This window comes from Saccostrea cucullata, unplaced genomic scaffold (genome assembly GCF_032062105.1).
Source record: "Saccostrea cucullata isolate Sc308-1 unplaced genomic scaffold, CSIRO_AGI_Scuc_v1 ctg3619, whole genome shotgun sequence".
Lineage (NCBI taxonomy): Eukaryota > Metazoa > Mollusca > Bivalvia > Ostreida > Ostreidae > Saccostrea > Saccostrea cuccullata.
Genome location: NW_026932518.1, coordinates 18,384 through 37,867, shown reverse-complemented (window position 1 = coordinate 37,867; position 19,484 = coordinate 18,384). Strand labels below are relative to the sequence as shown.

The 19,484-nt window shown below is 35.1% G+C and overlaps 1 protein-coding gene across 1 annotated transcript in view; it reads right to left on the bottom strand.

Moving 5' to 3' along the window:
• The window catches only part of LOC134235328 (uncharacterized), a 35,467-nt gene that overhangs the window by 10,218 nt on the left and 5,765 nt on the right, over positions 1 to 19,484 (bottom strand). The window contains exons 3-4 of the mRNA XM_062717460.1: positions 11,494 to 11,733; positions 8,085 to 8,237 (exon numbers count right to left, since the gene is read on the bottom strand). Of these exons, the coding sequence (XP_062573444.1) occupies positions 8,085 to 8,237; positions 11,494 to 11,733 (393 nt within the window). The remainder of the gene's footprint in view (positions 1 to 8,084; positions 8,238 to 11,493; positions 11,734 to 19,484) is intronic.

Below are 19,484 nucleotides of genomic sequence, written 5' to 3'. Positions count from 1 at the left end.
AAATCAATCATAATAGATCTCATGTTAGTTTGTTTGAAAAAGTTAAAAAGCATTAGGTCCATAAAGGCAATAAAGAATTTTGTGTCTGTGTATGTATTTAGTGACATATAGTTTTTATGGACAGAGTGCAAAGTGTTAAAATTTCCATAAATAACGATATTAAATGCTTTGTATGCTCAATGACATTATAATAAACAAATACATACTTGCTAAATTATTTTTAATCATCCAAATAGATTTTTTCAATATATAAGTGATAATCAGAATTTTTTTATTGGTGTGTAAAATTAAAACCGGATCCGTAAAAGTATGGACCTTCCTTAAACAGTTCTAATAGATGTAATAAGAACATAAAGTCTGCCGAGAACCTGTTTTATACGCAATATTTCTCCTCATGCCCCTGTGCTAAAAATAGCGACATGTAATACTATAAATACTAATAAAACAAACGGGGCGGGGCGCTTTGAGAGGGGTGAGAGATGTCCTAGGGAGTTTTGGTATAAAATTACAGGTAAACTTCGTTATCTCGACATCGACGGGACAGTCGGAAAATGTCGAGATATCCGGGGTGTCGAGATATCAGAGTTGAGACTCGACATCCTTAATTTTACTGCATAGTAAAACCAAAGACCTAAACTGAACAGACGTGTAACTACAGGTACCTACGTGTCTTCAATTAGACTGTAGCTCGTTTGTTTCAGCTATCCCTCTACATTTATTAGAAAATCTAAGAAGTTATTCACAAATGTTTTTAATGAAATGCTTTCTTTTTTATTGAAATCTTCTCATTTCACTAAAAGCCGTTTTCCATCCAGCATTCGATCCGCGTGCCATTAGCTCTGTCAGAACAGGATACGAAATGCGCTTTTTAAATTCAAAACCGGAACGGTACAAAGTCGACTTCCGAGATACGGAAAAAAGTTAATGCGTAAATTTTCTTAAAATTATTTCATTTCACTTCTTTTTTTATTTCATAATCATTCCTCGTTAATTTTCATGTCATTTTCAAACCAAAATTTAAATAGAATTAGGCATTTAACAAACTTAATGATGTTACATATGCATCCATATTACGGCTGATGCAATGGTCGTGCATGTCGCAAGTTTGACTGATTCATGTTGAATGCATTTTTACCACAATTTTAAAGTTAAATTGAATTCAGTGTGTATATTGTTCACTGTTATTCAGCTTTTTTTTTTAAAAAAAATGTTTAAGTTCTGTTAGATTTCGACACAAATAAACGGTTGTACATTTACGCAGAATTGAGAAGATTTACCATGATAATTACCCAAGCTGAACATTAAACAATTAACGTAATAAAGACGCCGAGGGGGCTTGGGATTCCTCTACAAACACATTTTTAGGGCAGTAGGTAGTCAAAACATGGGTGTGAAAGGTGTGAATTTCTGACGACGTCGAGTGACACGGAGTCGTCCGTGCGTGACGAGCGACCAGCTAACAAACAATTAGGTTAAGTAGAGCAGAAAATTGCACCGATATCGACATACACCAGGTAAATTTTGCTCTTGGGACTATGAAATACATCGAGATAAGCGGGGTAGTCGACATTACCGAGGTCGACATATCAGAGCTTTTGCAAATCATTTATATAGTAAATAATGCCGGGACCGCGGACGGACGTCGACATATCCCAGGTTGTCGACATATCCGATGTCGAGATACCGAAGTTTACCTGTACATTGCATAAGCTCAAAATCTTCTTGAAATATCGCCCGGAAATGATAGTGTTACACACAGACAGAATGTATTAATTTACTACCTTGAACTTTGACCTTTAGACCTCAAAATCATTGGGGGTCTTCATTACGCCACAGGGAGTTGGTATGTAAAATTTCATTGCAATAGCTCAAATGGTTCTAGAGATATCAAGTGGAAACGAAAGTGTTATAACAGACAGAATTTGCTTATTTATGACCTTGATCTTTGACCCTTTGACCTCAAAATCAATAGGGTTCTTCTTTAGTCCATAGGGAGCTGCTATGCTAAATTTCATTGCAAAAGCTTAAAGGGTTCTCAAGATATCGTGTAGAAAGGAAAGCGTTACAGATAGACAGAAAGACGGACTGATGGACAAACCCAAATTAATATCCCCTACTTTTCAAGCGGGAGACAAAAAGCTCACTTGAGCCTTCGGAAGGCTCAGCTGAGCTTAAAACCCTATGAGGCCAATCCAGTTTTTCACACCTCTGACTTCTGGAGGGTATTTTTCACACCTCCAGCTGGTCATTACTACCCCTCACTGGCCAATGACAGTTCTATTCCTAACAATCAACAAGAGGCCCAGGGGCCACATCACTCACCTGAGCACTAAGGGTAGGGAAAAGTAGAAAATGGCTTTGTATTGTAAAGTTTAAATCCAAAAGTAGTCCCATGACCAATCATGGATTTGCTATTTTTTTAGAAAATGATTTTTAAAGAATTTTCCTACATATTTCTATGTAAAACTTTGGTCGGCCATTTTGACCCCACCCTACCCCTGGGGGTCATGATTTGAACAAATTTGAATCAACACTACTTGAGCATGCTTCCATATAAATTTGATAAATATGGCTATAGAAGAAGAAGTTTTAAAGAATTTTCCTACATATTTCTATGTAAAACTTTGGTCGGCCATTTTGGCCCCGCCCTACCCCGGGGGGTCATGATTTGAACATATTTTAATCTACACTACCTGAGCATGCTTCCATATAAATATGATGAATTATGGCTTTGTCATTCTTGAGAAGAAGATTTTTAAAGAATTTTCCTATATATTTCTATGTAAAACTTTGGTCGGCCATTTTGGCCCCGCCCTACCCCGGTGGTCATGATTTGAACAAATTTGAATCTACACTACCTGAGCATGCTTCCATCTAAATATGATGAACTATGGCTTTGTCATTCTTGAGAAGAAGATTTTTAAAGAATTTTCCTATATATTTCTATGTAAAACTTTGGTCGGCCATTTTGGCTCCGCCCTGCCCCAGTGGTTAAGATTTGAACAAATTTGAATCTACACTACCTGAGCATGCTTCCATCTAAATATGATGAACTATGGCTTTGTCATTCTTGAGAAGAAGATTTTTTTTAAAAATTCCTATATATTTCTATGTAAAAGTTTGGTCGGCCATTTTGGCTCCGCCCTGCCCCAGAGGTTAAGATTTGAACAAATTTGAATCTACACTACCTGAGCATGCTTCCATATAAATATGATGAATTATGGCTTTGTCATTCTTGAGAAGAAGATTTTTAAAGAATTTTCCTATATATTTCTATGTAAAAGTTTGGTCGGCCATTTTGGCTCCACCCTGCCCCAGGGGTTAAGATTTGAACAAATTTGAATCTACACTACCTGAGCATGCTTCCATATAAATATGATGAATTATGGCTTTGTCATTCTTGAGAAGAAGATTTTTAAAGAATTTTCCTATATATTTCTATGTAAAACTTGAATCTACACTACCTGAGGATGTTTACCCATAAGTTTCATCTTTCCTGGCACAGTGGTTCTTGAGAAGAAGATTTTTAAAATATGTCACCAAATTTTCATTAATTCCCAATTATCTCCCCTTGAATGAGGGCGTGGCCCTTCATTTGAACAAATTTGAATCCCCTTCACCCAAGGATACTTTGTAGCAAGTTTGGTTGAAATTGGTCTAGCAGTTCTTGAGAAGAAGTCGAAAATGTGAAAAGTTTACAGACAGACAGACGGACGCCGGACAAAATGTGATCAGAAAAGCTAAAAAGTGGCCAGTATGGTGAGGAAAAATTTCTCTGTTTCTTAAATTTTGTTCTTGAAAAAGTGGCCGGTGTTTAAGGATGGCCTGTTTTATGAGAGTTTATGTGTAAAGAAATGTTAAGAATTTTGCCAGGACTTATAATTTCAGCTGATGTTTAACTAAATGAACTTATGTGAACATCACATATAAGAAAACAGACTACAGGAACTCTTTTAAGCGAGGAGGTAAACAATTTCGTCACAGGAGCCATATTTCGAATGGAGAATTGAATATTTTTTATGTTGGGATTTACATGCCTAAATGGTAAGCAATGTAGAAATAATAGTGACAGAGAGTCAAATAAACAACCAAATGACTTAACTGAAGAGAACGACAGTGTGGCCTAGGTTGCTTGTCAGCCGAATTTGGGGCTTGATTTCCATAGTTACATGAATTATGAGTGGCTGTCTAGAAATTCTGTGGGTGTCAGTCAAAATATCTAGCCCAGCAGAATCTCAATAGAGATTAGGGGAACTGGCTCAGGGATTTATCAGTGCCTTCTCAGGGGCCGAAATTCGGCCCCATTCCCAATTGAAAATGAGTTCAATTTTTCCCAATTTGGCAGTATTTTTTCCCAATTGCAGAACATTGCTTTTTTTTTAATTATCCTTGGAAAAACACAAAGTAAATTAGTCAGATTGTCTGTAATTTTCCTCAGTTTAACTCATTTAGCAAACCTACAGTTGTAACACATGTCTAAAAACATCGCCAATTTTTATTCCGAATTTCCTCAGTTTTTTTCTGAAGTAGTGATACTGTGTATTTCTATAGGTTTATTTACTCATTTTGACTTGCTCAATTGATCTACGAGTGAATGGTAAGAACTGCAGGCATTATTTCACATAGAAAAATATATTTTCAATGCATATTTTAGAAAATGTGCATTTAGTTTAAATTATTTTGCAGGAGGTTTATTATATTTCCCCAGGGACTTAAGGTCCCTGATCTCCCATGACCTAAATTGGAATTTCATGGCGCACAAATATACTACCTTAAGTTGTATAAAATGAATACTCATTGAATTCAAATTTACATAGCACATTTATTAGTCTATTTTTCATACTTAATTGATCTTGTATGGTGATTTATGAAGTTGGATCATATTTAATTGTCTGTTAATTGGTAGCCCAAATTACAGCAGTAAATAAATTGAACCTGAATAGTGAATACATGGTTTAAGCAACATATATATTTTTCCCAATTTCATCAAAAAGCCGATAACTTTTTCCCAATTTCCAAATAATGGCGTTTCCCAAAATAGGCTGATAAATCCCTGTGGCTTCCAGGGGGGACGGTTCGGAGAAGTTTAACTGAATTTAGATTGCTAGTATGTCTCTTTTGTTGTCATCAGTTTTTAGTATTTTATATCCATGAATGTCTACAAACATATAAGCGAGTCATATGTCATTCTTCAGCGTCATGTATTGCTTAATACAAAATTGGAAAACATGACATTGTTAGAGTTAATTCAGTGGGGTTTTTTTTCCAAATTGTTGTCATAAACTCACATCTTCGGACCAGTAGGTGTTACAGATAATGTTATTTTAATTTAAAATTACAAAACCGTATTTGGGGGAATATAATACACACTTTTTTCCCAAAATAAATTTCTGTGAGAAAGGGATGCGTATTTTACATCACAATGGGATTTTGATAAGTTTTTCATTCAGGTAAAACACAGCTATTATATGTACATACCGTAGAATTACTTAGAGACATATGCAAATTCTTTTGTTTATTGCCATATTTTAAACTTCGGAAAGTTATTGTTGGAAGGTATGCTTGTTAAAAATGTCACTTTCATAAGCTTTTGATACCATAATAACATAAATCAAAGTACTCAGAAGTACAGAGAGCCGGGCTCATTTACAGAGTAGAATGGATTTCTTACATGAATCACGTTTATATTCTGATGAAAAAATTATTTTAAAACTATCAATATAAATGAAAAGACACTGACAGTGAGTTTTTCAATCCTAATACCACGGTCCGATTTTGTCAGAATCAGAATTAATCTGGTACCGCCGCTGAATGTAAGGCTTAAAAAAAATAAGTTTGTTTCCTGTAACATTCCCAAAATATCAAGGGTGGGTAGGTCGGAAATTCTTTTTTTTTTTTTTTTTTTTTTTGCTTATGAATGGTCAAACATCCCCGGACCGAAAATACCAGGTGTTATATTTACAGTGGACACCCAATATGGCATCCAAAATGGCTGCCAAGCGGCAGAAAACAAACTTCAGAAAGTTGTAGGGGGAAACTGTTGTTACAATAATGATTACTCTTTATATTTAAGGTAAATGTACACTAAGTTGACATATTTTATGTCTCAAATTAAGCTACAAGCTATTTTTTAAATTTAATAAATGGAATCAGCTGATTGATCAAACGAAGTTTTGCCATTTGTCAGAAAAAAAAATCCACCCGGGGATAATTTGAATGGGTTGGTCGGGTTACAGGGAACAAACATATTTTTTTTTTAGGCCTAAACAAACAGGCCAGTCTAGTTCCCTCTCCTGCTTTACCTCGTATGTGTAGAGAACTACGGTAACACTGATAATCAAAAATCCTTACGCTGATGAAATATGTTCTTTGACTTATGAAGTTTTCAAAGTCATTACTACTAATGTTTATTTTAGATAAAATTCGTTTTATTTTTGTTGCTTTAATTAGCGTTTGTATAATCTCAAAAGCGGTTGAGAGTAAGAACTATATTTTTGCACGTAACTTTGAAATGGCGACTATGGGGTTAACATCCTGTCTTGAACAGGATCACATAAGCCGGCAATTGCTCTTTGAGCAATAAGCCCGGCTAAAAAGCAAGTTTAAAGTAATTTGAGCTGCATGTTGATCGTCTCCAAGAAGGCTGCCATTGCCGATTTTATTTTTAGACGTTCACTCATGGCTATGCCACGTACTTCTGTAATGATAGTGCACATGTACCTTATCTGCCAGACAAAGTAATAAGTCATTTTTTAATGAAATACAATAAAATAAAAAATTATTTTAGGTTTTAAATAACTCAATGAAAATCTGCTGCAACATAAACACCCCTCCATACGTCCCAATGAAAGGAAGCCAATGTTGTGACACACGTGCACTGGTCAAATAATAATTACCTATCAACACTCCTCCAGGCTATTAATTGTCTACTGACTCCAAAGCAATGTTTTTACAGTTAGAGCACTGATTATTTACTGTCATGTTAATTGCTTTGATTAATTTCTTTGTTAAAAATTGGGGGTTGGTTTATGACCTATCGTATGTGTGAGCATGTGTTGATTACGACATATTAAACAATTAAACACTTGTTAAATGTTATTTTGCCTTATCTTATACTTATCGGCCTCTTTTTTTAAATGATTGAGAGTTGACAAATGAAATATGAATTATGCTAAAACTTTAGTGTTATCATTTATTCGTGCTCTTTAGAAAATAAGATATCCGCGAAGATTCAGAAAAGGGAAATCGTAATCAACAATACTTTGATGTTTCAATCTCGTATCCTGTTAAAGTATTGTAACATAATTTTCAGCATGATTACCTAGAACCAAAAGTAAATATGACAACTGTTAAAACTTTCAACAATACTTCATGCTTTGTTGAAATAAAATTATTTCATCTAAGAATATGGCGACGCATAATTTCAAAATCACCGTAATTATGCTGAAAAAAATTCTGTTAATACTTTTACGCAAAATTATCTTGTGCTTTGTTGAAATAAATGAAAATAATTTTCTCCAGATTGCCGCGATATGGAATGTCAGGATTAAGAGAAAGTTGTAAAGTGTGTATTTTAAAATAGGTGTGTTCAATAAATTTTTGACACTTAATTCTCGCGCCGATTTTCGTAACAAACTACTGCAATTTGCAAAGTTCAGGACATCGCTTGGTAATTTTTTTTGTTGCGTATAATACATCCGAACTGCGTTTTTTCCCCAGTTTCAGACTCAAAAAGGGGGGTGCGTATTTTACATCAATGCGTATTATACTCGGCCAAATACATTATTTGGGAAAGTGCACTGTTGCATTTATGTGCACTTGAATTAGACTCAGCCTAGTTAATCCCAAGAGATGAATTGTATCTCTCTTTCTCTAATCCTATTCTTCTTTATTTATGGTAAGAACTTTTTTCCGAAATGTTAAAATGTGGATACTATCTGACTACCTCTTAAAATTAATAGTATTGTTGAACTTAGATAACTTGATAAGGCGGCAGGTAGTATTAGAGGATATGAAAAAGCTAATAGACAGACAAACAGACATGAATATTAATTAAAAACAAATGACAGTAAAATCCAACATACCATCTTCTTTCCTTTTTTTCAAAGGGGTAAATGTACTGGTACTACAATCTGCAACAACTAGATCCTTCTCACAGTTTGCAATGCACTGATCTTCTTCAAGGTTATATGATGAAAATATAATATCAATGTGGCCATGCCATACCTCCTCATGGCCTGGAAAAAAAGAAGTTTGTTTCCTTAGTCCAAACTGAACACAATTATTAAATGTCACAATTAAAAGAGGGCAACAGATTAATAACTTATTGTGAATATATACAAATACAGAGTTAATACGATATATGCTGTTTCTATTTTATCTAAATATATTGTGTTTAGTTTGAAGTAAAACCTAATTCATTTTTCAAAGAAATTGATCAGCCGTATATTACAGCTCTTAGAAGAATAACCAGAAGTCTCTGACGAGAATGTAGCTCTACTGGTTTGTACTTATAACAAAGGAATAGTGGCAGTTTGACCTTGAACTTTTCAATGGGAATTAAAGTGGGTCGGTCACGTGATCAAATCCTGTGAAGGCCGAAAGCCTTCTCAGAAGACAATAGTTACGAATATTAATTATTACACTAACCGTACGTCATAGATTTTGAAAAATGACGCAAGGTTAAAATTGGCTTGATTGGCGGTAACGCCAATAGAATTCATCAGGCGAAGGATTCTATTTCGAAGAAAATACTTTGAATAGCTACCTGTGATCAGTACTAGTGAAAAGATTGTTGTCTGGGAATATTTTTATTTGTGCAAATTGATAATCAATGCTGAAAAGACACAAGAAACATGTCTGAAGATCGCTGATAAAAAGTTGGAGGACTTTCGGTCGCTGGAAGTGAGGGATGGATCCAATGGATGGAAAAACTTAACCGAGTAAATTAATTTGCAATCAAGCATTAAATTTATTCTTGGGTTGAAACGCTTTATATTTTGATGCAGCTAAAAAAAGTCACATTTTTCTGTGCATCATGTGTAAATGATACAGCACAGACTACATGGTTGTGATGTATCTATGACATGATCCACATTCGTATTTTGTAGTCTTTTCTTCTGTATATGTCTTCATAGCTCAGAATACTTAGTTTGAGGGGCGAGTTAGTACCAAGAGATATTTGTTGTCCTCTGGTTATGGCGGCCGTCATACTTGGTATGATAATACGAAACCAAGAAGCTAGATCTACATGTGTAATTGATTTTGTAAAAAAAAACCCAATTCATTAATTGATTAAACTGATATTAATTAATTTAAAAAATTTTAATTTCAGTGAAAAATTATTCAGATATGTTTATTTTTTTTAAAACAAAAATCTAAGAAATTTTAAACTATTTCTAAATATAGCTCTGCATTACACTTTTGAAAAGGTGCAAACTTGAAACGCGCGTAACGTTAGAAATGTGAATTGGTTGAGTGGAGGATAATTAGGATGGTCATTATTTGTCAACCTTTGGAGAAAATAACAGAATACGAGAATCAGTATCCTGAGGATCAATTTACTTCATAACTGCAGATATTAGTGGTGAGTTACAAAAAATGGAGGCAATCACTGAATCAGATATATGTCTGTAGATGTAACATGTACTGTCTATTTGTAAAAGTTATTTGGTCTTTTTTTTCATGAAAATTTTGCCAAATTCTGCTTAAAGAAGGGATCCAACCAAAGTAACATACAATTAAAGATTGAGACTCAAGAAAGTTGTATAGGGAAATGCAAGATGATTATTTCTCTTTATATTTAAGCTGATTGTTGACAAAGTTGACATATTTTATATATCAAATAAAATTTTATTAAAGACTTTGGTAAAAATTGCATCAGCTGATTGATCGAACATAGATTTAGCAGAAAGAAAATTTACGCGGCTGCAATTTGAACATGTTGAATGTGTTGGCTTGGTTACAGAAAAATATGTTTTCAAGGCCAGCTTATGAAGTCAATCTTAAAATATTAAACATTGTTATTAAATATTCCCGACTTGTCCCAGGTCATCATTTGGGCGAGCCAGACTGAAAATCAGGTCGTCCAAATCATTTCTGGGTGGAAATGACAAGATGATGAGCGTAAATGTCGAACCCTGTTATGGGCTAGGTTAAAGGTGATGACAGAGAGAGAGACACACAGACAAACAACTAGACAGACAGACAGGACAAAAACATTATACCCCTGGGATCTTTTGATCGGGGGGCATAAAAATTGAATATCTCAAGATAATATACTAAATAAAGGAAGACAACCTAGTTGAAAGTTTCCTTCTGAATAAACTAGAACTGTCCAAACGGGACAAAATACCCCCCGCTGGGTTTTTCAGAAGTAAGTTTATCCATAAGAAAGATATGTACCGGACACGAATTATAAAATTTTCTTCCAGTGACCTTGAACTTTCCTAAATGACCTTGGGTCAAGGTCATGACAAACCCTTGGGTCATGGGCAATCTTTGAGTGAAATGAGAACATACCAAGTTTATCCATAAGAAAGATATGGACAGGACATGAATTATGTAATTTTTTCTTCCAGTGACCTTGAACTTCCCAAATGACCTTGGGTCAAGGTCATGACACACCCTTGGGTCATGGGCAATCTTTGTGTGAAATGAGAACCTACCAAGTTTATCCATAAGAAAGATATGGACCGGACACAAATTATAAATTTTTTCTTCCAGTGACCTTGAACTTCCCAAATGACCTTGGGTCAAGGTCATGACACACCCTTAGGTCATGAGCAATCTTAGTGTGGAGTAGTAGATTCTAATGTCCCTCTGTAAGAAAGATATGGACCGGACACGATTGCACAGACAGACGGACAGCTAGACAGATGGACAGACGGACAAGGTGATTCCTATATACACCCCCAAACTTCTTGGGTCAAGGTCATGACACACCCTTGGGTCATGGGCAATCTTTGTGTGAAATGAGAACCTACCAAGTTTATCCATAAGAAAGATATGGACCGGACACGAATTATAAATTTTTTCTTCCAGTGACCTTGAACTTCCCAAATGACCTTGGGTCAAGGTCATGACACACCCTTAGGTCATGAGCAATCTTAGTGTGGAGTAGTAGATTCTAATGTCCCTCTGTAAGAAAGATATGGACCGGACACGATTGCACAGACAGACGGACAGCTAGACAGATGGACAGACGGACAAGGTGATTCCTATATACACCCCCAAACTTCGTTTGCTGGGGGTATAATAATTTATATTTAGTTTTCAGGGGAGCTAAAAAGCTCTGATCAAACATGTTGTTCTCTTTCGTGTATTGATATTTATGAGATACCTGGCATTTACCTAGACAATACCTAAAGATATATCCTGAGACTTAGGTATTTTCTTTCTTTTGCCTATATTTTTATCGCAGATTGATAAATAGCTTTTGGTATTTTTTTTAATTCATCCATTATGCTACTTTAATAAAGAAATTAATCATACCAATGCCTGTACTTCCAAATTTTGGGTCCACATTGCATCCACATTTGCATTTTCCTTTCTTTTTTGCTTTGTAATCAATGATATATGATTGCCCTGGAGCAAGTCTTCCAAGAAGGTGTTCGGCAAATGCAACAGTGATATCTGTTTCTGTTGGGGCTGTTTGTTTAGTACGACTCTGACTTTCTCCTTCTTCAGACTCTTTGTAATTGAACACTTTGATCAGACTTTCTTCATGCAAACCTGAAATGATTCAGAAACATTAAAGATGATGAAGCAAAACAAGTTTGTCAATATTATGGATAAGTTTCTCATTGACTATCTAATACCCCCATCGTCTCAAGCCACGGTCCGGAGTCTGCATATAGTGCTCTCTCCTACCCGTGGCTGCTTGATCACAAAAGGTGTCGTAATCTTGAATATTTACGCCTCTCTACTGTGACGTCATATTCAGTCAGTGGTATGTTTTGTTTCCATCGCAATTGAAATCAACAACTGACGTCAACAGTATACAAGAAATATTTCTTGTACTGGGATTGGACATTGAAAGGTCGCAATAAAGTTCATCATCCGACTATGCTTTACTCGCATTAGTCAATTATTTAATGAGCTACGAAGAATTCTCTTCTCGTTCAACCACGGCCAGAATGGGAGAGGATCGTACATTTTGTGCATTTGCGACAATGCTAATACCCCATTCATATGACGAAAATTTACTTATGTGTGCAAATTTACATAAGTTAATCTACACATGTAAGTAAAAGTTAACTTGCAATGCGTTTAGACAAGATTAAGATGCTGACAGTAAATCCTCATATTTTCAAATAAACTAAGGAGATGGACAGATTCACAATTGTGATTTTTTATAGAAAAGGGGTATTTCCTTATTGTTTGTTGTTTGGGTATAAGACTATCTTTTAAATCTTCCTCAAAAAACTAGGGGGAGGGGTGTCCATTCCACTGATTTATTGGTACAACTTAATTAATGACTTTAAGTAGAAAGAATTGTAGATATAGGAATATACACACAAAGTTGGAAAACTTATTAAAATTATTAATATGAGCTGCAAGATTGACATGGCGAAATTTTGTTGCAAATTTGTAGTCAACTTTTTCAATGATAGAAAAATAGAACATTTAACATTAATAAACTACAATTGTTCATATTTGCGATGGAAGAACTTTTTACAAGCTTCAATTGAAACAAAATGACATTATTGTCGTCCTGTGCATTATTGATTTCTTATATAATGCTATATATTCGATTGTACAGAAACATTTCTTTTGAAATATTTTGAAACTTTTATTTTGGTTTTATCATAAGGTTTTAAAATATATACAAATTAATCATAATAACACATTCTAATAGCAAAATAATTTTCTCAAAAACACAGCTCATATATTGCTTTATTGTTGGAAAATATTTTAGCTTCCGTCCCAAAGATTGTAAAAGAGCCATTGGGTGTAAAGAAAACGGGAATTGCCATCTACTAGTTGACGTCTTCGGCAGAATAAGGACCAATTTAAAATTTGTTTGCTGTTGGGAAATCTACAGTACATCAAGTGTGCAAGGCCATTATAAAACATCTGCTTGAATATTAAATAATAATTATTCTTTTCAGTATAATGAAAAGGATGAAAAAAATCTAGCAGTGATTGATCTCAAAAATCTTTGAACAATACAAATATGTTAAAAGGAAATTAACATGAACCCCTGGACATTCATGTTGAGATCAGCTGGTGCCAAGTAGGTTACTTACGAATGTTTATTTTCACTAGCTAGTTTATTGAAATTCCTGAAACATTAACTTTTATATGAGTAGCTTGTCTGAATTAAATACAGAATACTTTCTAGCCAGCAAGTCGCTTGTGTGGTGCAGAGGTTAAAGCATCTGCTATAGAGTCGCGAAGTAAGGAGTTGATCCTTACATCGCCAGTTCGAATCCCATTGTTGGACGTGGAGACCGGTCCTTCGGAAGAGACCGTATATAAACCAAGCTCCCGTGTCGCAGTAGGTGCAGGCATGAAAAAGACCTCTCCCTGCTCAATGGCCCTGAATGCTGAGTATAGGACAGAATTTGCAGCTCTCCACCGGCAAATGATGAGTGAAAAATTCTCAAGAGGGACGTTAAACAAATGTATCAATCTAGCCACCATGTTTACAGACTATTTTACACGTCAATTCTTACACAATCAAAACAGCACTTGAAATTAATAAAATAAACAAAACAAAATACATACATATATACATGTATGTAAATTTGCTGCATGTTCATACGATACAATTTACACACATGAACTAAGGCCAAGCTTAAAAAATTCTTTGTTTGCAGTTGCCGACCTATAATTTTTAAACTGGGTAGGTAGATAGGCATTCTTCTTTTTTTTTTTGGAAAAAATTCATTTTCGTTAGATAACAAATAATAGAGGTTTTCATAGACCTACTAGACATGAATAAGCCCAACTCTTGTTATAAACCACTGACTGATAAAAACAAATGTCAAAATTTGAAAATGAATCAGTTTCAATATTCTGAAAAAAAAAAAAATAAATAAAATCACAAAATGGCTAAAATACAGTTTGGGTCGGGTGCATTTTTAGAGGGTCGGTAGGCAACTGCAAACAAACTTATTTTTATTTTAAGCCTAATAATTTGCTACAAAGTGTATGCAAAAGTTAATTTGCACCTAGTCCTGACCAGGTGTAAATTTACTCAACTGTGCAGAATTTGCATCTGCGTATATCAGTTCATATGATAAAAATTTAGTGCTGTGCGATATTACCGGTTAACCGGTGTATCCCGATTTCGTTCTTCACAATACGTATCGCGGTATTTTTTTGTAAATACCGGTTCGGGTTCGATATGCTATTAATTGTTACAAAAAGAGTTATTTGCCCTTTCCAAGGTAAAATATGGTGGCAAGCAACGTGACGTTTGGTCGGAAACCAGAGACATGTCTGTCAGAGATGAAAAGATGACAACTTTACATGAAAGCCCTTCATGTTAAAGCAGAATCTGAATATTACAACTTGATTCTTAAATTTTTGCCACAAAAAAACTTAGCTTGCCACTTGCGTACACACAACGCGATCAGGCAGTTGCAATATCAACTCGAGAATACAAGTAATTTCAGTTTGTGTTTTCATTTAACATTGATGAAAATCAAAATTTATTAAAAAAATTATATTGTGATATATTGCAATACAAAATATAATATTGAAATAGATTGCGATACGATTTTTCAGCCGCGATACCCAGCTCTATAAAAATTGCACATGTGAGTAAATTTATTCATGTGTAAAATATACTGAGGTATGCAAATCAGGTCGTATGAATTGGATATTTAGTGAAGTCTCTCCATAAAACATTTCAATCTACATTATACATGCACAAACAAAGCGCCAAAATATTCACCCAATACTACAACTCTCTTCTTGACCTAGAAACATGTCCATAAGACATGAATGCAACATAGAAACGTGTTAAGTATATGAATTTGATTAAAATAACTTTCATAGTTTCTTTGAAATTGAGTTTAATAAACAACAAGAGGCCTATGGGCTTGAATTGATCTTCTGATAAATAGTACAACCTATCACTTCTTTTTAAAGCTTTTTTTGTATATAAAGCCTTGAAATTCCAAAGGTAGGTCATCATGACCTACATTTTGGATGAAACACTCTGAACCAAAGATGATTCTACACCAGTTATCGCCTGAGAGTAGATCATAACATTGTGACCTATACTTGACAGTTGTTATTCTCTGAGCTAGGATTCATGATTCATCAACTGAACTGATTATACCAATAAAGTTACAAAAAAAGGTCACAGTAACCTACTTTTCAGTTCACATCCTTTGAGGAACCAATATGCATCTACTGAAAGTTTGATGATTCTAAGCCAATTAGAACCTGAAACATATTTAATTAGGTCACAGCATCCTCACAATGTCAATGGTTTGTGATTTCTCGAACTCCACACAAAACCTTGACCTAAGTCGCTATTTAAATGTCGGACTCAAGCTCAACAATACCTAATAATCTTAACAAGAGGCCCAAGGGCCTTGAATCGCTCTTCTGATAAATTGTACAATCTATCACTTCTATTAGAAGTCTCCAACTCTATTAGTATCATAAGACCCAAAATGCATCAACTTACAAAGTTTGATAATATTTGGCCAGTTAAGACTGAAGATATTATAATGTAATTATAAAGTACCATGAGTAGGTCACAGTGACCTATCTTTTGATTGAAATTTTCTGAGGACTCAAGATACATTATTTGACAAAGACTGATGATTCTAACTAAATAAGTACCTGAGATATTCAAAAGTAGGTAACCATGACCTACTATTTGGTCAACATTTTCTGAAAACCCAAGATGCATCATCTGACAAAGTTTGACGATTCTAAGCCAGTTAGTACCAGAGATAATTAAATATAGCCAGTCTTCACGAAAACTCACTGGTCCGAAGACCGAGGCCAGTGAATTTTGATGTCGGGTCAGTGAAAATCAAAATTCAAGAAGTCCGATGGGCTTGTTGATTATAAAAATCATACACAGTCAATATATATCTTAACTGACTTACTTGCATAAATTTCATTGATATATAATATAAAAAGAACAAGCACGTGTTGTTGAATCGTATTATTGTAACCCTATTATAACATGGATGTATTACGTAACAACCGGAACTAGCTAGTAACTATTAACTAGTACGTGAAATAAGCGAATTTCCAATGAACAACTTACCTAAACACGACAAAGGACGAAAAATGGCGGCATTCAAAAGTTGAAGTATGTAAACATGTATAAATTTACAGTTATGAAAATGTATTTATTTTATTTTTTAATTAAGGGGCCAGTAAAAATTTTGGTGGGCCAGTAAATTTTGAAAGTTCACTGGTCCGACTGGCCAGTTAGTTTGAAAAGTTTTCGTGAAGACTGTAATAGCCATCAAATGTCAAAAGTAAGTCACGGTGACCTACTTTTTGGTCGACGTTATCCAAAAACCCAAGATGCCTAAACTGACAAAATTTAATGATTCTAACCCAATAAGTACCTGAGATATTCAAAAGTAGGTCACCATGACCTACTTTTTGGTCAACATTCTCTGAAAACCCAAGATGCATCAACTGACAAAGTTTGACGACTCTAAGCCAATTAGTACCAGAGATAATTAAATATAGCCATCAAATGTCAAAAGTAGGTCACGGTGACCTACTTTTTGGTCAACATTATCAAAAAAACCCAAGATGCCTAAACTGACAAAATTTAATGATTCTAAGCCAATAAGTACCTGAGATATTCAAAAGTAGGTCACCATGACCTATTTCTTGTTGGACATTCAATGAAACCCAAGGTGCCTAAACTGACAAAGTTTGATGATTCTAAGCTAATACGTAGCTGAGATATTCAAAGTAGGTCACCATAACCTACTTTTTGGTCGACATTCTCTGAAAACCGTAGATGTCTCAACTGACAAAGTTTGATGATTCTCAGCCAATAAGTGCCTGAGATACTTAAATATAGCCATAAAATGTCAAAAGAAGGTCACTGTGACCAACTTTTTGGTCGACAATCTCCGAAAACCCAAGATTGCATCAACTGACAAAGTTTGATGATTTTAGGTCAATAAGTACCAGAGATACTTAATTATAGCCACAAAATGTCAAAAGTAGGTCACCATGACCTACTTTTTAATCGTCACTCTCTGAAAACCCAAGATGCATCAACTCACAAAGTTTGATGATTCTAAGCCAGTAAGTAGCAGAGATACCTAAATAAAGCCATAAAACGTCAAAAGTAGGTCACCGTGACCTACTTTTTGGTCGTTACTCTCCGAAAACTAAATATGCATCGACTCACAAAGTTTGATGATTCTATGCCAATAAATACCTAAGATACTTGAATATACTTAAAATGTCGAAAGTAGGTCATCGTGACCTACATTTTTGTCGACATTTTCCGAAGACCCAAGATGCATCTACTGACCATGTTTGATGATCGTCTGAAGGTATTCAAAATATGCATTTTAAACAATTTGAAAACAAATGTCGGCAAAATTCGAAAAGTAGGTCACATTGACCTACTTTTTCATAAATATGTTTTAAGGACCCAAGATGCATCAAAGTACAAAATTTTATGATTCTAAACCTCCCTGTGTCTGAAATAATGGGATTTTAAGTTTTTAAAAAGAGTCATAAAGTTCAAAAAGTAGGTCACGGTGACCTACTTTTAAGTTGACATTGTTCGAAAACCCATTAAGGCAAGATGTATCAGTTGACAAAGGTTGATGATCATAGGCCTTAAAGTGTCCAAAATATGGCTTCAAATCAATTTGAAAACAAATCCCCGCAAAATTTAAAAAGTAGGTCACTGTGACCTACTTTTGAGTTAGCATGATGTGAAGTCGTAAGATGCATCAACTTACAAGATTTGATGATCCTAGTCCTTATAGTAAGCAAAATATACATGTTTTCATTAAGTGTAAATTTAAGTCAACTTTGAAGTGACCTTGAGACCACGCCCTTTGCCCCAGGGTAATTCCCCATGCAAATTTTAATCTTCGACATATCCTGATCCTTGTTTGTAAGTTTGGTGAAAGTCTGCCTGGCGGTTATGGAGAAGAAGATTTTTTAGCAGCCAGTACTTTTGGTTTTGTTTTCCTGATTATCTCCCCTTGTTTAAGGGTCCCAACCCTTATTTTAGTATAAATGGTAGCCCTTGGGCCAAGGATACCCTGTGACAAATTTGGTACTGATTGGCCAAGGGGTTCTTGAGTTATGGCCCATTATCTAAAAAGTTTACGCACACCGCACAAATGGCCATAGCATTAGCTCTTTGAGCCTTTGGCTCAGAAGAGCTAAAAATAGACTGTCCAATGAAATAACTCCTTTAAAAGCGTAGTTTGGGCTGAGAACAAAGATGGCGGATCTCGAAAAGAAAATATGTGAAAAATTCTAATTCAAATTTACATTCTATGTAAAACTTTGATTCCCCATTGTGGCCCCGCACAACCCCGGGGGTCATGATTTGAACAATTTAGAATCTACACTAACCCAGAATGTTTCCACATAAGTTACAGCTTTTCTGGCCCAGTGGTTCTTGAGAAGAAGATTTTTAAAGATTTTTCCTTTATATTTCTATGTAAAACTTTGATTTCCCATTGTGGCCCCGCACAACCCCTAGGGGGTCATGATTTGAACAATTTAGAATCAGGGATTTTCCACTACCCCGTGTAGGGCCGAATATGGGCCCCATTCCCAATTGCAAAACCCCTACCTTTTTCCCAACAAGAGGCCAATGGGCCACATCGCTCACCGGAGCATTGTGGCTAGGAAAAAGTAGTAATTGGTTTACTATTGAAAAGTTTGAATCCAAAAGTTTGGCCCCACCCTACCCCCGGGGGTCATGATTTGAACAAACTTGAATCTACACTACCTGAGGATGCTTCCATATAAATATGAGCAATTATGGCTTTGCTATTCTTGAGAAGAAGATTTTTAAAGAATTTTCCTATATATTTCTATATAAAACTTTGGTCGGCCATTGTGGCCCCGCCCTACCCCCGGGGGTCATGATTTGAACAAACTTGAATCTGCACTACCTGAGGATGCTTCCATATAAATATGAGCAATTATGGCTCTGCTGTTCTTGAGAAGATTTTTAAAGAATTTTCCTATATATTTCTATATAAAACTTTGGTCGGCCATTGTGGCCCCGCCCTACTCCCGGGGCTCATGATTTGAACAAACTTGAATCTACACTACCTGAGGATGCTTCCATATAAATATGAGAAATTATGACTGCTGTTCTTGAGAAGAAGATTTTTAAAGAATTTTCATATATATTTCTATATAAAACTTTGGTCGGCCATTGTGGCCCCGCCCTATCCCCAGGGGTCATGATTTGAACAAATTTGAATCTACACTACCTGGGGATGCTTCCATATAAATATGAGCAATTCTGGCTTTGCTGTTCTTAAGAAGAA